The sequence below is a fragment of the Lineus longissimus genome, chromosome 17 (genome assembly GCF_910592395.1).
Source record: "Lineus longissimus chromosome 17, tnLinLong1.2, whole genome shotgun sequence".
In the NCBI taxonomy this organism is placed as follows: Eukaryota; Metazoa; Nemertea; class Pilidiophora; order Heteronemertea; family Lineidae; genus Lineus; species Lineus longissimus.
Genome location: NC_088324.1, coordinates 9,596,569 through 9,616,037, shown reverse-complemented (window position 1 = coordinate 9,616,037; position 19,469 = coordinate 9,596,569). Strand labels below are relative to the sequence as shown.

Sequence of the window (19,469 nt, the reverse complement as noted above, 5' to 3'; positions counted from 1 at the left end):
CGTGCGTCTGACGATGACATGAAAATTGTTTAAAACGCGCGTTCGAGAGTCAGAGATAGCCATTTGATTATGTCATGTGCCATTATCTTCCAATGAATAAATTAGCCAATCAGATGCGAGGTTACAATCACCGACTACTGGAAGTTGGCGACACGTGATATACAAGCCCCGCGGGGCGAACCTAACGAGACGTATGATTGGCCAATTGACAAATCGAGGATTAGAAATCCATGGTTGATTGGCGATGGTTGGGTGATTTTTGAGGTTGACATTGTTGTGGACGCTGGGGTATTTTTCAAGGTTTATCTTGTTTGTCAAACAATGTCATCAGGGCCCCGGGGGACGCGAGGCCGCGTGCGATATTTCTGCAAATTGGTTGTTTGATTGTAAGGGCAATCTGATGATGATGTTTCATATCTTGTCAATGGCAAAAGGCGGCAAGTAGCTTATCATAAAGCATTTAAACGCGCGCCGCCTGAACGAAAAACTTAAAAGAATACAGCATCCAAGTAGCTTATTATAAAGCATTTTAACGCGAGAAACTTAAAAGAAAATACAATCTTCTCGCTCCGTGTAACATTTCTTGATCTACAATGTATACTGGCTAAAAGAAAGTGAAGACATCGTAATCATTATCATAGCCATAAAATACGTTAACATATTTCGAGAAAAGTATATGTATAATCATCGGTAATGTAATGAATAACATCGACATTTAGAATTGTTCCTTTATGCTTTCGTTCATTACTGTATAATATAATAAGTCTTACAGTAACCCTGCCTGGTTTAATTTTTTTTTTAAATTTTTTTCCCAAATATGATGTGACAAGTGCCTCCTTACCGATTTTTGTTACCAGTCAGATTTATAATTCAACTTCTTATTCACATTTAACGACGCCACGCCTCACTATTCACTCCCGCTGCCGCCACTACTTTACTGGTGGATTTGAAAGGTTACAAATACGGTATACCTTTGTAAAACGAACAGTTCTAAAGCAAAATATCCAAGGGAACCTAGAAACGAAAATCGCTTTTTCCCGCCCCAAGTTCTTGTGGAATGGATTAGAAACACCAGGCAAAGTTAAACATTTTGTCATCACAACTTTATCAAACTATACCAGTGTACTCTGCAATTTTGTCCTTGCCTGACGAACGACAAAAACTGAATCGGCTACAGCCTCGAAAAAAGTGTTGAGCGCCTGAAAAACTTTGAAGGGTTTTTCGGCAAACATACATGAACATGTAAAGGCATTCCATAAACAGTTTCGGGAAAATGAAACTGTGACCCGCTAAAAACCCGTTCGCCTGGCGCTAGACGGCCATGGGCACCCGAAACCGTGGCCTAATCATTTTGGGATAATGTTGATGAAATATTGCTGGTTACATGTAATTCGTTTCGATGAAGGCTAATCATTTGAGCGGGTCAGGTGCCTGGGACTCGAGCAATTCAGGGCAAAACCTAACAAAACCGCCAAGGTCTCATTTTCCTTATCCTCAAGTAGTTGTCAAACTCATTTTCTGGTCCTTAACTCCCAATCCAAATCGGAAAATCTCTAGGAAAAACATTCGTCTAATAGGGCAAGGTTTACAATCATTCTGAAAAAAATAGTGAAAGGGGCAAGGATCCGCGGGTTACTGTTTACCAGACACGGGATAAGTCAGGTACTATTGGGTACGAATAGAAAAATAAAATGCGATTTAAGGGACTTAAGGACCAGTTCAACATTTTGTTGAATATAATTACAGTTTTCTTTGCCAGTAGGGCCCTAAACCGATTGTTGTCAAAGGGGAGGGTGGATTTGCGGATCCTTTTGTGTAGCGGGTTCCCGGGGCACTCGAGGGTGAATGGGTACATCCAGGTCAAGGGACCATTTATCCAACAGAAAAAGGGATAATATAGTCCCGCAAATCTGCTGATGATGTATATTTTGTCGACAACTTTCCGCCAGAAAACTAACCGCATGGCAGTCCAGCGGAAATCGGGTTCACGGAGCAGCTCGAGCGTGGCAAAAACCAAAAGGGTCAAGTTGACTCCACTCCAAGTTTCAGCTACGTTGCATGCATCCCGATGATAACTGCACTACGGAATTGTGTATAACTGCATTTCTATTTTCCTGCCCGTAAAGATAGATTTTTCAGTGCATTAACTTGCATACTGTATATACAATGTGTAACCGACCAAATAAAAGCTCGAGTTCCGTTATATGAGGAATCGGAAGCGGTCATTATGCTCACCGAATACTTAAAGGAGACATCACATCACGTTTTAATCAAAGGAGACACCTCGTAAAGTTGACGATCAAAAAATGAACGAAACGCCCATGAAGTCTGAAGGTGATTCGGCATGAACTGTGTGAATAATTCATTACAGAACTGAAAGGTTTCTCTCCTGTGTGAATAGGTCATACGTTAGAACTGCATTGTTTTTCTTTTGTACGGAGAACTTATTATTTTAGAACTGAATGGTTTTTCTCCCGACTGAATGATTCACCAAATCAAACCATAATGATTTTTCTCTGGTGTGAATAGTTCATTACATTAGAACAAGAACCGACTGGTTCTTCTCCAGTGTAAATAGTGTTTTAGAGCGGATTGGTTCTTCCCCTGTGTGAACTGTTCATTTATTAAGAGATGGGTTTTCTCCCGTGTGGACATTCTGTTGTTCTAGAACTTAATAGTTCTCCTGCTCTGAAAATATTCTATTTCGTCAGATACTTTGGCACCCTGACCTTGATTGTACAATTAGAGTGAATGCCTTTCCTTTGCTCACTTAACACTTTCCTGATGTGGGAAAAGTTGGAACAGCGATAGACATACATGTAGAATGTAAGAAGGGTTTTCGGGGGGTTTTCTAATGTGAACATTTGATAAGAATAGAATGAATGAAGAACTATGTTTTTCTTACAAATAATGGTTTTATTCATATGATACAATACATGTACATGTGTTTATTTATGTACAAAATATGCACAGAATTGACTAAATTGTTGCTACACTTTTTTTGCCAACTTATACCTCTGTATGCAACATTTTGTTCTGGGGTCACGAAGTAACATTTGGGAGAATTAAATCATGATCAGAACCATCTCTATACTATTTACCCGTCATCCTGATCATCCACAACATCCAGTAAGGTTTAAAGTCACCAAAATAAAACTTTTTTTAATCTCTACAACTTTAGCCCTACTTGACGCTGTTTAGGATGACCCCTATTAACAATATGTGGACTCTTCTATTATATGAATGAACATCATAAAACAACTTGAAGCACCTTTGTCAGAACTATTGACAAACAGATTTCCATTCTCACAATTTTACTCCAATAAAGAGCAGTTCATTTAGTGCGTCTGCACAATTTTCAGATTTTTCGGTACTTAATTCCCCCTCTTATGCATGCGTCTGCTAGAGCACAGCCCAACACCCATTCTTCGGCCAAAATCTTCATGATAGACGTTTTTTTGTCCCCCCCCCCCCCAACACTCACACCCAAGATATGGCTGTGACATTCACCAATGTTCACATCCTCTGCAACAAAATTATGTTATTTTCTAGGGTCCAATCAGAGCACTATTTTTCATTCCTGACAAGATTTAAATGAAAAACGAGGTTTCGACCTGTAATTGGCAAGGGCAATTTACAAATGTCATAAACTACGAAAAGAGACCAAAGTTTCCAAATCAAATCTCGGGATTAAATCATGTTTTGTGTGTTGGATAGAATCACATTGATAACATGTTGGAAAACAATTTAATACAATTTTTCCCTCTGCTTATTTAGTTGTGGCAAACATCAGATTGATTTTCAAGTCTTTTTAGACATCGGGGAAAACTTTTGAAAATCATTTCGTTCCTAAATTCGTAATTTTAAAGATGAATACAAACTATTTTAAACCACTACTTTAACTAAAATTTCTTGCCTTCGGAACAAATTAGGACATTATACATTTAAATGTTAAAATGTCCTGTAATATTCAATTCAGACACTAACCCTGTTAGTAGAAATGGCCGATTGTCTGTCTATAATGGTGAAGAAGAAAGCCAGACCATAATGGGTGTGTTCACCTCCTGGAACAGCCACAAGTCATTGTCACATGACCTGCCAATTAGATCAGTTTCATTGTGTCCCTGGTGCAGCCTCCCATGGGGTATTATACACTCGACTCTCAGCAGGTATTCTCAAATAAATACCGGTTTAAAACCCGATTATGCAGCTATTCCCAGGGGAGGCAAAATCTCTGCATGAAATGAGAAATTCACTATCTGAAAATTGGTCCGTATCACAGTTTAACATTGAGTTTTATCTGATCATGGCTTCGGCTGAAAGAGACAGTCACAACTTCACTCCACCCAAACTTGAACCCATCTATAGTGTATATCTGGCACTGAGTACTGAATGCCTGAGCAGAGACAGCAAGCTGCGGACATTAAAACAATTTGATGAACATCTAGAATCGTTTATTTTTAGAAGCATTCGTAAAGTTTTAAACATGGAGTTCAGCAGCAGCCTCCAAACCCGATTTATTCCTTGGTGGGCGACCATAACACATACACCTGCAAGGGGAAAATAACATAATTAGGTGAGAAAGGAGAAGTGTTACAGCCAAAAGTGTCACTTTAGGTCTATCGGATGGGACAGTACGCCATTGTCCATTTTATCTCTGGTCAACTAAAAGGACCCGAAATTGATGGACAGTAGCCTGAAGTGGACTTTTCCACGCACAGGCCAACATCCAGAGGCCATTGACCTTACCTGGTAACCATACACAGGGTGGTCAGAAACATCAAGAAGACAAAGGCAAAGGGACAAAGAATTTTATTTCATTGAGTTGACAAGAGATACAGAAAGTAGATTGACAAATCAACTATCCTATACTATCAAGTTTTGACAAGATATCTTTTAAAATGGATGGCCTAAAACCATCATCTACTTCAACTAACATGCTCATACATAGTGCAGTTTACTTACTTTTAACCTGGTATAAAACTTTGGAGACAGTTATTGCTACCTCCCAGCAATCTCGGCAGCTTTGGATATGACTTTCTGGATATCACTTACGGGGTAAGTCTACAAGTAGAAAGAAGTTCGGATTTGAGAAATACGACAATTCAAGTATATGGTGTAAAAATTCAATTTCTCAAATAGACATCAACATGAAATCATTCAATTATTATTTTTATTAGACATAAAATTTCCCCCTAGATTGGAACCATCTGGAGGTACAGTATTTTGTTCACCGTACTCCATTTCAAGGTCCCTTTCTCCTACCCTTTTTTTTGACCATATGTGAGTTCTACACAGACCATACTGACAAATTAATCTTTACAACTCTGTAACTGACCACGCAATTATTCATAGATGGCCAACGAGCTGGACTTGAATCGTTCACATCGCTGTAAATAGACACCCCACAGAGTTACACATTGGGCACCCCATGGAAGATGCATCGGACACCCTGCTGACATAGAGGACTAAGGTCCCATTGGAGTTCCCTTTGGGGCACGTGCAATCAGTCGTCTGTCCCTTAGCCATATGAATCATTGGGTGATATGAATAAAGTCTAGCAATTGCTTTTACTTCAGTTTTGTACAGAAAGGCCCAGTGTAAATGTACATGGAGTTTAAGATAAAAGCATTTGCTAGTCTTTATTCATATCTCCCATTGACTCCCATGGTTGAAAAAATTCAAGTCAACCTCCCAAATATTTTGGTGTGAATGTGGTGTGTACATCCCTCTTTCCTCTCCAGTTCCATTCCCTAAGTACAGTTCTTTTGTTAGTTTTAACAAAAGGTTTTAAAATGCCTGACTGTGCCAGTTGCATCGCAGACATCATTTGGTTATTCTCTACTTAATATGCCATTTCCTGCCAGAGGTACTCTAAAGTGTCTCCCAGCAGGTTCCCCTCCCCTGGGGAGATACTATAATGGTGGCGTTTAATATGCATACTTCTTCCCAGGAGAGCAGCTTTTGTCACGGACCTGATGCAAAGTTTCTGGTCAATGTCTGGTCCAGAATTGAACAGGTTGCAAATACACAATATACACACATCTGTTAGTCATGCATTAAAGTCATGTCAGTCAGTATTACCCCTCTAACAAAACATTCACAACACCAGTTACGATATCATGAAATGATTTCACTTATCATTCAACACAGGCTGAGCTAGTTACCTGGGGAAGGTTGATGAAGTCAAGTGAAAACTAACCCCCAACCCCCATTCTTCTTGAAGAGGATTTTTTAGAGGGACTGGCCTCCTTAGCCTTGGCTGGCAACAGGCCTGGGAGGTGGACAACTCTGATATAAAAGCTTCGAGTTGATTGGGACCCTAAAGGTGCAGTGTATAGAGAGAGTGTTTCTCTGACAATGTAGGTTTCCTCCTACACATTACATTACAACAACAACCATGCACATTGTGAGCAATATAGATGACAGTCCTATTCCCACCCAACCCAAACTCCAAGAAGATGCTTTGCTTGCTAGAAAACAGCCTTAAATCTAAACAGAGATCTCTCTTTGTTTCCCTCCATATGCTAGCATTGAAAAGTCCCACTGGGAAAATAGTAAAATAATTGGTCCTTATTGGACCTATTTATTCCACATTGTATGAAAACAATAAAATAAAGCTGACAAGAATACAAACAGAGGGGTAAATAACCTGTTCTGTAATCGCCGGTAATCATGATAACGACATTGTGATGTCATCATAAGGCGCGCAACCGTGGACACCAGCGTCTACAGAGTGTGCCGCAGTTTATGATAATTGTTTCTGGCACACTTCCGATCTGACGATGACATCATTACGTCAATTATAGCAGCAACTGACTTCTTTCATGCAAGTCAGAATAAAGATATAAAAGGTGTCTAGAACTTTAACAAGTATAAAAGAAGTGTGCCGAGGTTTAGTACAATTATTCAAGGCACACTTTTCTTTGATTCTGATAATCACTTGCGGACAGCTGATGACATCACAACCACAAATACGTCAGCTATTTGACAATTTCCTCAAAGGAGCCCACGGAGTGCAAATGAAAAGGAGTCTGCCCCATCACACATCTTTTCTTCCAGCACACTTTGCAACAAAACTGCTTAGGCAAAGCGGCAGTCAAGCGATGATCTCATAAAGAATAAATCATCAACAATTTGACTATTTGTAAGACACCACACTTCACGGTCTATTCACATGAGTAATAAAGGAGTGTGCAATGGTTTATTGCTGCTGCCATCTAGCATCCGCGGAGCACAACAAAAGCCCCAGAAAATCTACATTGAGTATGAATAAGACTGAGAATCCTACCTGGACGAGTTTCATCATAGCAGGGAAATCACTGTCCAATAATTGTGTTCGAACGAGTCTGAAATTTAGTAAGTATGGCTGAGATAAATACATAACTTCTTTACTAGGGTTACTTTGTGCATTTGCATCATCATCATCATCATCATCATCATCATCAACATTATCATCATCCATAGTTTTGGGAAAGAATCTGACTGGCAAAGGCCTCACAGCCTATAGAGAACAGCTAATTTCATGGCATCACAAAACGGGGATAATGATGGCAGCACATCATCTGAACACAGAGGAAGAAACCTACAACTCCTTGGGACCACAGCTGGGCACATCTGTGCAACCTATTTGAGATACTTGAACGGTACTTACATTAACATAGCACAGCAGATACAGACAAGCAGTTCATAACGATCTTCATCAGCAAATAATGAGTCCCAGAGACGGAGGACATCTGAAAGAGGCAAATTATAAAGATTGTCTAGGAAGAATAGAGAGAAATACTGGCCAAAGGACACCACCCTGACCACATAGCTCTTGGGCTCTGTGGCTTCAGACCTGCTCCCTAATGACAAATAGAGAGGAAAATTGGCCAAAGGACACCACCCTGACCACATAGCTCTTGGGCTCTGTGGCTTCAGACCTGCTCCCTAATGACAAATAGAGAGGAATACTGGCCAAAGGACACCACCCTGACCACATAGCTCTTGGGCTCTGTGGCTTCAGACCTGCTCCCTAATGACAAATAGAGAGGAAAATTGGCCAAAGGACACCACCCTGACCACATAGCTCTTGGGCTCTGTGGCTTCAGACCTGCTCCCTAATGACAAATAGAGAGGAATACTGGCCAAAGGACACCACCCTGACCAGAAAGCTCCAGGGCTCTGTGGGGGAAATCTCCAGGACAACTGACTTTGTTCTCGAAAACAGACTGACTGTTACGTCTGGCGTGACTTTCAAACGTTCTGAACGCAACAACATCTAACACAGGTTTCTGACTGTTCTTCTTACCTGGAAGGGGGAATTCTTGAGACAGAAGTAACGTAAGCCATCTGAACGCGTAAAATTCTGGTCTTAAGTTTTGTTCCAGGATTCGGCAGTGTAATCGCACATCTTTGGCTTTGACTGTTTCCATTAAACGATTCATCAAACTTCCTGGAAAGAAATTATAAGCATGAGCACAATGGAACTGACCAGGAATCGAACTTTGGCCTTAGAAAGCTAATTCCCCGATTCTCAGTACAAGTGTGAACCATGATGTCTTTGACCCAGAAATTCTACCATTCCAAAGAAGAACTGATAAGATACTCACCTATTCCATGTTCTGAGTCGTCTAATGATTTGATGAAGTTGTCCCTGATTTCTGACATAAGGCTGGTGAAACAGAAGAAGCAATCGGCTTCTGCATGCTCTGAAGAAAAGTAAGAAAATTATCGCCCTGCTGAAAAATTCAGATATAATTCTTAACTGACGCGGTTTTCAAGGAAATGAAAATCCTGGCCCTTCACAGTCCTTCAAATGAGACTTAAAACCGAGGTTCCTTGTATCTGGTGTCTATGCCAGGGCAGGTTAAAGATCCCACCAAGTGAGAAACATGAGTAGCGTGCGTGGACTCTATCACTGGGCAAAGACACAGTCACTGGACCAATGAACACAATAGATTAGGGGGTGTACAGGGCTTACATTGACCACTGCATAACCAATTAATCAACTTACCTCGCCATTCTAGATTAGTATCTGTTGAGAAAACATAGTAGATTGGGCCGACTATTTCGTTCATACCCTGAAATTATCGCAGTGGTTGTCATGAAAATACATGTAGGTCACTAAGGTTGGTATGCAAAAATGCAGAAAAAATAAATGCCGGGTAGCAATTACGATCCATCACATATTTGCCTTCATCATACATTTTTTACATTCAGCTTTGTGCCAGATTCGACGCAATTACTTATTGTTCAAATGCATAATGGGACTAAGTGCAAAGACAGTGCTCATGAGGCTTTTTTTGATAGACATCATAGAACCTACTTCAATTCCTAAAACCTGTCATATACCTAGTACTAAATTATACTTAGAACAATAGAATGTCTAAACTGTATTTAGAGAATTGTAATGTATAAATTGCAGTTTGGCAGCAAACGCAATGTTTTGTTCACCACCAATTGAAAATGAGCAAATTCGCCAACTTTAAGCTTTGCAAACATTCAGTCTAATGCATTAGCCCCGAGTGATGAAAATACAATGCCCATTTTACCTGCACATAGCCTTGTCCAGGATTCAACTTGGCATAAATGAACAAGATCCTCTCACACACTTCCCAATGAGCCTCTTGTCCTTCTGGTAACGTCGCGTATTCATCAGTGTTGCTTCGTTTTTTCTTGGGTATCATCTGAAGTGTTTCAAATGCAGGAGTTATCCTTTGGGTCGCAATCGATCTCAATGTTTCAAATTTGATGCACAAGTTGCCCTGTGGGTCTCAATCAATCTCAATGTTTCAAATTCAATGCAAGAGTTACCCTGTGGGTCTCAATCAATCTCAAGGTTTCAAATTTGATGCACAAGTTACCCTGTGGATCTCAATGTTTCAAATTCAATGCGCGAGTTACCCTGTGGATCTCAATCAATCTCAATGTTTCAAGTTCAAACTCAGAGAGATTATAAGTTCAAGGAATACGTACATTTGTGATGCCAAACCGACTTCTACTGACAGTTTCAGATTTTAGCACCGAGTGTTCGACACGAGTTCGTAGATTTTCAAAGCCGCCAGCAGAGCACATCAACTCGGGGCAAGGATACTCTGTCGGTTGTTGGAAGAAGGACAAGTCTGGGCAGAGACGCCTGGAGACAAGAGAGTGATTATTGATGAAGTCTGTTGAATTGGAACGATTACATTAAGTGACGACACATGACAGACATCATTTTCAGAGGTTTTTTTTCATATAAGGATCTCAGGTGATGGTGAGACACATAACAGACATCATTTTCAGAGTTTTTTTTTCATATAAGGATCTCAGGTAATGGTGAGACACATAACAGACATCATTTTCAGAGTTTTTTTTCATATAAGGATCTCAGGTGATGGTGAGACACATAACAGACATCATTTTCAGAGTTTTTTTTCATGTAAGGATCTCAGGTAATGGTGAGACACATAAACAGACACCATTTTCAGAGTTATTATCATATAAGGAACTCAGGTGATGGTGAGTTTCTGTTCGAGGCTAATATGACCAATTGAATCAATCTTCTAAAAGTATAACCCCGTCGGAATAGTTAGCTGGCGTGTTTACCTAAATCGAGCCAGGCATCTAACAGATGTAACAGATGCGGCTAAGCTGGCTTAAATACGCCAACACAGTATGTTTTCTTAGCCCTGCTTACCGACAATCTTTATCGATCTGCATCAGCATCTCATTGTCTTTGAAGTAAGCGACCCACTGGCTGTCTGGGTTCGGATTGAGAGGCTGAAAAAAGTTAAATGTGTTTTTCTGACCTGAATATATATTTGCTATTACTCAGCTGAAAACAATTGTATAAACACATAAGTCACTTGTCAGTCCCAAGGGTGTCCTTAATAGAGAGGTTCTACTGTACATGAATCAATGTGAAAGGGGTATACGTCAACGTGGAAAAGTTGAACAACAACAGCTGCAGTAAAGTGAGTGAATTCTTGGCATTCGTTACGCCATTAGATACTCTTAGCACTGAATTGATTTTGTTCCACCTCCCAAACATTCAGCCTTTGAACCTTAAACACCAATATGACTGCATTTTTGCGACAGACGTCTTGTTTTTAAACAACGAGAGAAATACTTACATGATCAACAATGGCCTCAGTGTTTGTGCTATCATAGTTTGACCCAGGCTGGACGATCATTTCGTCAATGAAATGCTTGTACAGAGTCCTGAAAATGAAAGAAAGATGCAAGACAGGCCAAAGAAAGACCATCAAGACACCATACAACCTGATCATTATGACTATTCAACCAACGTCATGTTTTATCACAGTTCTCTGCTTTTTATTCAGGCGCAGCACCATGATAGATTCATCAAGAATCAAGATTCATCAGACTCTGTCTTTCCTTGCCCAGGTGTCACAATTGTGCAAATGTACCTAGGTTTAGTACTGGCATTTCTGCAACACCACCCTCACTTATCCCATTTTTACCTCTGTTTTTCCAGCACTGTAGGCCATTCCTTCTTTGATGATGGCAAGTAATTTAGAAGGAGTTTCCAACATTTGGCTCGGATACCTCCAGCGTCCGGACAGCCTGAAAAGGCGAAAAAAGTTAAGACTGCAGTTTTTGGTGATGTTGGTTCATTTTGAGCCAAAAAAAATGAAAAAAATGTTTGTACTTAGAAATTTTTTCATCACTCTAGTCAGTTGAAAATTTTTCAAAAATTTCAAAATTAAAAAATTTTTGGGACTGCAGTTTTTGGTGATGTTGGTTCATGGAAACAGTTGTCAGTTTTTTGAGGTGGTATCCATCCCTTCTGACCCTGGCCTTGGGGGGGGATATGGATACATGGATATGGCAATGAAGCCGGTTCCGATTTCGGCCCTCAGCCTTGCACTTTTCACCGAGACCAAGCAAGCCAAAACCAAGTTACATTAAAAATAACTGGCACCATTGACCATGCGGCGTGTCGTGGCGGCATCCACTTAGCCCGAAGGCTTAGGTGCAGCCTGCCCTATCTTTCAATTGTGTGCTCACTGATGAAAGTTTCATCCTGCTTACGACATCTTACAGACTTTATTTTATCCTATACTACAACATTATTCAAGTCTAAATATAATCTGATACAACTTTTTGTACATCTATGTACACACAAGCCAATACAATGTATACACATACAGTGTATTACACACATGACATGTACTGTGTACATCTTGTGATTTTTTATTGACATATCAATCTCACCATAAAAACTCATCCGGCGGACCTTTTTCAAATCAAGCTCATCCTGTTCAAACAGCTCATCGAATTCTTTTAATCTGAAAGTAGAAATTGACATGTCAACATTTGCAAAACAGTGCAAAATAGAGTAGAAAATTGTGGGGGAGGAACAGCAAAAAACAAACCTTGCTCTGAACGCTGCCATCTTAATTATCACTCGGTATTCCTGTATATGGATATTTGTACAGCAGATCGCGTACATTGACAGATCGATGTGTGCCGAGTGAGATAGCCGATTTGAGACGAGAAACAATCAAAATGTCAAGAAAGAAATAGCAATATCATGATATCACGCTTGTCGTTTATGGATTTTAATGGCTGAAGTGTTAGAGTTATAGATCTACAATTCCTGCATTGGGTAGGATGTTTAGATTAGCAATCAGTTGAACTGTAAAGCAAAGGCAAGGCAAAGATAAATATTTTTTTGACTAAATGAAACTTCAGAAATCTGACACACTGTCACTGACACACCCTGTACACAATTGCAACCCATTTACAACCCAGGAGCAGGCCATGGGTCTCGATACTGTAGCAGCGCGCTGCGCAAAGAAAATAATTTGTGACGTCATGATGTTCGACCCACCGATAGCCATCAGGCTAGGATGTTGACAGTAGTCCGCTAGTGTAGCAAGGCCTAAATGAGATTCTATTGTCAGTGTCACTGTGACATACGCTGTACGATATTGAATTGCCAGCTTCGTGAGAAGATTGTGCGTAATATCGCCATGCCTCCTTTTTAGTGATTTTGATAAGCTTTGTGTCACATTCAGTAAAATTCATCTTGTGCCAAAATAATTATACTGATGTTTTGATAACCCATTTTGTCAGTTATAAAGTGTCATTCAGACTGATCTACTTTCAGGGAGAAACAACATGGCTAAGGGTGGTCAAGGTGACTCGATCGATGCCACGATGAATCTGAAGGCAGTCGATACATTAATTGATCTTTGCATCAATACATGCGTGAGAACGCCTCGCATCTTATGCGACCTTGACATTGCGGGTAACCACAATCTCCGCGAAGGACTGACGTTACCAACAAACGTTTGCGACTCGTTACTAAAAGCATACCAGACCCTTGGAATATGCATCACGGACAAAATACTGCACATGTTTACCGATACGAAACGAACACGACTCAGTCGTGTGAATCTGCGGCAGAGTCGGGTCACTGACGATGGCTTTGAAGTTGTTGCAGTACATAACCCGTTAGAACTAGACATAACAGGTTGTCGGTACTTGACGTTAAACTGTGTGCACTTTATAAACCGATACTGTAAAAACCTGCGTGCATTACATATAAATGAGTGGGAGGCGTTGACAGACATCGAGATCTTCCCGACGAAAGTTTTAGCTGCGGAGGAGTCGATATTTGGCGGTGATTTCATTTATGATTGTCCGGAAATGCGTGTCTTCTCCGCACGGTGTGACCGAGATTTAGTCGAATGCGGAGAGAGTAATATGCAGGATATTCTTGCGACTATGTTGAATCCGTTTGATAAGCTTCATCACTTGGATTTGTCTGGTCTTGGGAGCTGTGGTGTCGACATTGGTACAATGGATTGGTTACGAAACATGAAATGCCTGACGTTTTTGGTACTGCATAACGTGATTACGTCCGAGGACACCAAAGTTGCTATTGAAGTATTAAGTTGTTTGAAGGGACTGAGGTAGGTGATGGTTTATGAGAGTGGATCTTGCTTCTCATATGTGTTCTAGGTGTACAGTGAACTACAAACTCTTTGCACCTCATTAATCTTACGATTTAAATTTGAGTTCGTGTGCGCATTGTCATAACCGATGTATTCAAAACTACTCTGTAGACCATGGATGTTACATTTGTGTTTTTTGGAGAGTTTCCATTTTCTCCTTTTCTCCGAAATTGAAAGATGTACCGTATGCTTCAGCTCTCGATTCATTTTTATGCTTGCAGATTTCTGGATATCTCTCATGAGGATGAAGACGAAACCACCATCAATTACAAAGAACCCGAAAAAGCTTTGCGCCATCTGGTGACAAGTCTACCAAACTTAACATCGCTCGACATATCGGGGACTAACCTTGCAGGATTAGAGTCCATGGAACAAATTGATCATCGTTTGTTTACGCCAGCAGATGGAAAAACATTACACGAGTAAGTTTCACAATTTAAAGACAGCTTAATAAAAACCTTTAAATTTTGGTTAAAAATAGCTCTGAAAGTATGTCATGACGACCCAAAATGACATCATGTCCCTGTCGCACAATGTACAAATTAGTCTGAGATTTGCGTAACTTGTGGTTGTTACAAGTTCAGAGCGCTAATGAATTACGTTTTCCATCTTTAGGGAGCAGAAGCCTGGGTGCTGTATCAATGGTTTAGAGGGACGTCATCTCGAGTTCCTTGGATTGTTCAAGTGTTCTTATCAACCATGTGAAAGAAGAGATATCCCTGCAACAAATGTAAGTTGTGTCAATGGTTTAATAAGTATTAAAGAGCAACTCTGCACCTTGAGTTTCCTCACCAGAAAAACACATCAATCTACAAAGGCAAGTATATATACCACATGGTGTTTGAAGTTATAATGCCAAGCATTCTGTGACATCACCTCTGTCTTTCAAGGGCTCAGAAGCACACTACAGCAATTATGGCCTAAATGACTCAAGGCAATTTTAGTTAACTGCTCGCAAAATTATCTGTAAAATGCGTGAATTTCTTTTTCATAGATTACGGGAGATGCTAATGAAGATCAGATCTTATTAGCCATCAAGACGTACTACGACCGTAGCGGGATGGTACAGAAAGCGCTAGACGCGTTGTTTCAAATGATCCGGACGTCGGTGTGTGAGAAAATGCGGGAAGAACTCGGAGCGATTGTGACAGCCATGCGGAGGCATCCGTTGGACCGCCACATACAGATCTCTGGAAGGTAATGGAGGTTTTTTTGTTCTTATTTTAATACTAGGACAGTGAAATCTTGAGATTTGTTTAAACTTTGTCTGTCTATATTGCAGATTTAGATTCATCTATGGGGGGGCATGTGGGTACGCGGCGCTATGGATAATGACATTTTTGGTCAGAAACTGTCATGGGGAACATTGTACTTTACAATATTTCTTTTCAGTGCGTCTTTATTCTACATCATCAAAAGCGGCATCGGTAAGAAGGTTGCCATGAAGGATCGAAGGCAGGCAATACTGACACTGGTCGACGCGATGGAAGAACACTTTGATGAGCCAGTGATGATGAGGAATGGTTGCCTGACACTTTGCCATTTTGACATACCAAGAGACGTGGTAAATATTTTAACAATTTCAGTTTTTGTTGGACTAGTTGCAGCAGGCCCTTCTTGTGGGCACCTCGGTTGTGTGTGGGTTCACCAAGGTATGAAGAGAGGAAAGGAATGGTTACAACCTCCAGACTGACTGAATCAACTAGCTTGACAGGAAGCAACAGGAGACGATGAGATACCGTCTACGCATAGAGCTTTGCTGACTTAAGAAGTATCAACACAGAATAGACTTCTTAGAATCTCCACGATGTGAATGTGGAGCTTGAGACTCCAGCTCATGAGCTTCAGGCCGGCTCCCTCATGAAGAATAGAGAGATCTTCTGGCCAAATGACGCAACCCTTACGCAAAGCTCTGGGGCTCTGTGGTGTGACCTCAAACCCATCGATTTGCGACAAACTCTTCTTCTCTTTCAGCTGTTTGCCTTCAAGCGTATTGTCCTGATCATGTTGAGGCTAATTCGACCTCCCAGCGCCCATGAGGACTTCGTGCAGGGAATCGCCATCTATTTATTGAATAGTCTAGCTTGCCAGGTTGATGGAAGCGAGAAACAGCTTGTCGGGGATTTAGGTGCAGTAGATGTAAGTAATGATTTGGTCCGAAATTCGGGGACAGTTATTGTTGATTTGATTATCCTTGAACTGCCTGGCCAGTGCTATCAGAGACGTTTTTCATTAATTCAAGACCCAGAAGGGGTTATATTTCATATCTTCGTACCGTCTTTTTCAGTTAATGCTCTCTGTGATACAAACACGCCTCAATGCCAAACAGTGTGATGACATAATGGAGGTTGCCTGGAGTACGCTGTGGAATATTACCGACGAAACGGCTGTTAACTGTGAGCGATTCCTGCAGGGTAATGGTATGCAGCTGTTCATCCGGTGCCTGGAGGAATGGACGGACAAGCACGATTTGTTAAGGAACATGATGGGTCTGATGGTAAGGTCTCATACTCATCCTTTAGACCGCGAGAAGAGTTCACATTTCCGTGGAAACATGTCACTGTTCCCTTTGGCGCTGGCTGAGCTTTGAACCCATGACTTTCCCATCACAGGTCGATGCTCTTCAACTGTGTCAGCGCACTCCACCTCAGTCAAGGACAAATTAGCACTCCTTGAAACTTGAGGTTGTCCCTGGAGAGAACTTTAGTTGCTTTATGCACTCAGAGACTTGCCTAGGTTTTGTGTTAGCCACTCTATGCATGAGGCACCGTTAGTAATCGTTTGTTCCATTTTCAGGGGAATGTGGCAGAAGTGAAAGCGTTACGCAGCAAGCTGATGGTGAAGCAGTTTGTCCAGATATTCAGGTCAGTAAGATGATCATCTATGTTTCAAGTCTCAACTGCAGCTTGAGTAGTCACTGATACTCTGGTAATTGGAAGAGTCTTTACGGGGAGATGGAGGTGGAAAGGTTCATGAGGAAATCCCTTTAAACATTTCAGTGATCTTCTCGACTCTGACAGCGATGGTATTGAAGTGAGTTACAATGCCGCTGGTGTTCTTGCCCACATGGCATCCGACAGACCCGATGTCTGGTTGATAGATTCTCCTTCACGTGAAGCTGTCCTTGCCCGATTGGTCGATGCCATTGAGAGGTGGGACATTACATCATCGAGGAATATAAACTACAGGTATGTGATCTGAAGAGAAGGTATTTATTTCCCATCCTATAAAGGCCGACTCTGTTCGATTTCAATCATGCCATTTTAAAGACAGATACAAATATGAAAAATGGCAAGAACATTTTTTCATGTGGCCTTTAATTTTACACATAAGTTTGGACGTAAGCCTATGTTTCATTTTTCAGGTCCTTTGAGCCGATTCTGCGTCTGTTGCCAGTGTATGAAACGCCAGCAGTACAGCATTGGGCGTCCTGGGCTCTGTGCAATCTCACGCAAGTTTATCGTAAGTCTCATTATCATTTTGCGCCACTTCCAACCCACGAAAAATACGTCTGACAGGTGCTTTGTGCAAAAGAGACGTGACATGACAGCATATGTATATTTTTGTTTTAGTTTCGATGACATTTCGACCGGTATGACCTCCTTTCAGAGCTATTATTAGCCGGAGTGCTGAGAGATAGAGGGTTATCATCACATAGATTTACGGTCCCTTCAAAGTTCCGTTTTTATTTCAGCGGAAAAGTATTGTCGTCTCCTCGAGCGGGAAGGAGGATTGGTGCTCTTAGACGCGATCACAAAAGATCCGCGGCCGAACCCGCGAATAAAGGCGCTGGCAGCCGGCGTCCTGAAAACAGTAGCAGATTATTTTGAGGAACAATCATTTCAACACAAGACACCAGCCAAGGGGAGACAGAAGACTTCCTAGAAAACAAAAAGAAACCCAGTTTCACCCTTATAGATAAAAATATAATAACTGTGTCATGCGTTAGTCAAATGACATCCTGCTGCGGCAATCAGTCCCTTGCGTTTGTCCTCAGCCACTTGACTTTACATGTATCTAGAGCGCGTTCTCTGTACGGAGGGATCGGAACCCGGCCTATTTTGTATCTGCTCTGTGTGCCCAGTGCCATCCTTGTCTGGGTTGGTGGAAGAAACTATGTTTGTTTATAACGGTCATCGACCGAGTGCCTATTTTCAGACCAAATACATGTAAACAAATCAAGATTGAATGGGAAAGGCGCTTGTGACAAGGTCTGTACATCAAACAGAACTAGTGTACCCATATGCATAGTATTGATAATCTACATGTATATTAATTTGATAAACTGCAGAAATCATGAAATTAGTTGATCATCACACGAGAAGTTTCGTTCATACATGTTGAACTGAATCATATATACTATTCAAGCAAGCTGAAGTAAATGGGACTAGTTTTGTCACTAAATGTAATGCATTATGGCGCTTATTGTTCCTGCCTATGGATATAGAATCCTTTTAAAATTAGGATGTCTAAGGAAAGAGGTATGCAAAATGAAGTGTGCAGTGTTTTCTTTTGAACAAAGCAGAATACATCATGTACATGTAGGTGTGCAATGTACATTCAAAGGGTCTGTACATTTGAAGTACCGGTATTGTTATTGAGCTAATTATTCACTACATGTTTGCTATAAATGATGTGGATAAATATATCTGTATTTAAGCTGATTTATACCCAGTGTTGTTGTTTCTTGATTTTACACATATATACATATAACTTCAGTGGCATAGTGGTCAGGGGGCAGGGCTCATATTCAGGAGATCATAGGTTCAACACTCCAAGTCATTATCACCGTTTCATCGTTGAGTCCTTTAGCAAGGCACTTAACCTTACTTGCATCTCTCCACCGAGGAGTTATTGGTAAAAAGCTGGCAGAGATGGTCATGGTTTTTGAGTCCTATTGCTGAGCGTCAGCTGGACTGTATACTCCCAAGGGAATAGCTTGAACAGGAATGTACCAGTCAAAAGCCTGGATAATGATATGGCTATTTAAGCACTTGCAAGTCGAATGAATTGAGGACAAGAGCTGTACAAGAGCTGAACATCATTACATGTATGTGCCATATAGTGAAATTGGAGGGATTTTACCGAGCATGAAGCACAAATGGTGATATGATCTACACAAGTTTTCTTCTCGTAATGTATGAATGTCAAGGAGGGAGCTGCACTTTCCCCAATTGGTTGGCATCTTGAAACTTAAAGGGGGACTATAGGCAGGAGCAGAGGGGCTAATTTGACCATCTTCAGGTGACTAATATACACAGTAAGGGCCCTGGGTCATGTCGGATTCATCTTCTGCCTATATTGTCCCTTTAACACTCACCCTGGCCTAGGCGAGCAATAATACAGAGCGGCATGACGTTCAAATGGTTTTGCCTTTACTTGTGTCGAATGTCTGTTAAAACATAAGTTGGTTTGTCATGAAAGGGTTAAATTTTTATCAGGGGGGCATGGTCGTGAGGGGAATTGAGGCCATGATAGTCTGCTAACACTATTGACAGTTGCTCAAGGACAGGGGTG

At 41.0% G+C, this 19,469-nt stretch overlaps 2 protein-coding genes across 2 annotated transcripts; one reads left to right on the top strand and one right to left on the bottom strand.

Annotated features, from left to right (window-relative positions):
• Nucleotides 1–3,467: 3,467 nt before the first annotated feature.
• Nucleotides 3,468–12,385, bottom strand: LOC135501320 (TBC1 domain family member 13-like). The gene is made up of 14 exons (XM_064793374.1): nucleotides 12,366–12,385; nucleotides 12,205–12,278; nucleotides 11,451–11,553; nucleotides 11,100–11,187; nucleotides 10,664–10,746; nucleotides 9,961–10,120; nucleotides 9,537–9,671; nucleotides 8,999–9,065; nucleotides 8,595–8,693; nucleotides 8,294–8,437; nucleotides 7,655–7,736; nucleotides 7,292–7,349; nucleotides 4,966–5,064; nucleotides 3,468–4,550 (listed from the first exon to the last, which is right to left on the bottom strand). Exons 1-13 carry the CDS (start codon nucleotides 12,383–12,385, stop codon nucleotides 5,002–5,004), a joined length of 1,176 nt encoding a protein of 391 aa, XP_064649444.1. The 3' UTR covers nucleotides 3,468–4,550; nucleotides 4,966–5,001.
• Nucleotides 12,386–12,438: 53 nt separating this feature from the next.
• On the top strand, nucleotides 12,439–18,620 carry LOC135501319 (protein zer-1 homolog). Its single transcript, XM_064793373.1, has 12 exons — nucleotides 12,439–12,598; nucleotides 13,103–13,910; nucleotides 14,174–14,374; nucleotides 14,568–14,682; nucleotides 14,947–15,149; nucleotides 15,345–15,516; nucleotides 15,927–16,091; nucleotides 16,240–16,449; nucleotides 16,749–16,816; nucleotides 16,952–17,140; nucleotides 17,317–17,414; nucleotides 17,647–18,620. Exons 2-12 carry the CDS (start codon nucleotides 13,114–13,116, stop codon nucleotides 17,835–17,837), a joined length of 2,409 nt encoding a protein of 802 aa, XP_064649443.1. The 5' UTR covers nucleotides 12,439–12,598; nucleotides 13,103–13,113; the 3' UTR covers nucleotides 17,838–18,620.
• The last annotated feature ends 849 nt before the right edge of the window (nucleotides 18,621–19,469 follow it).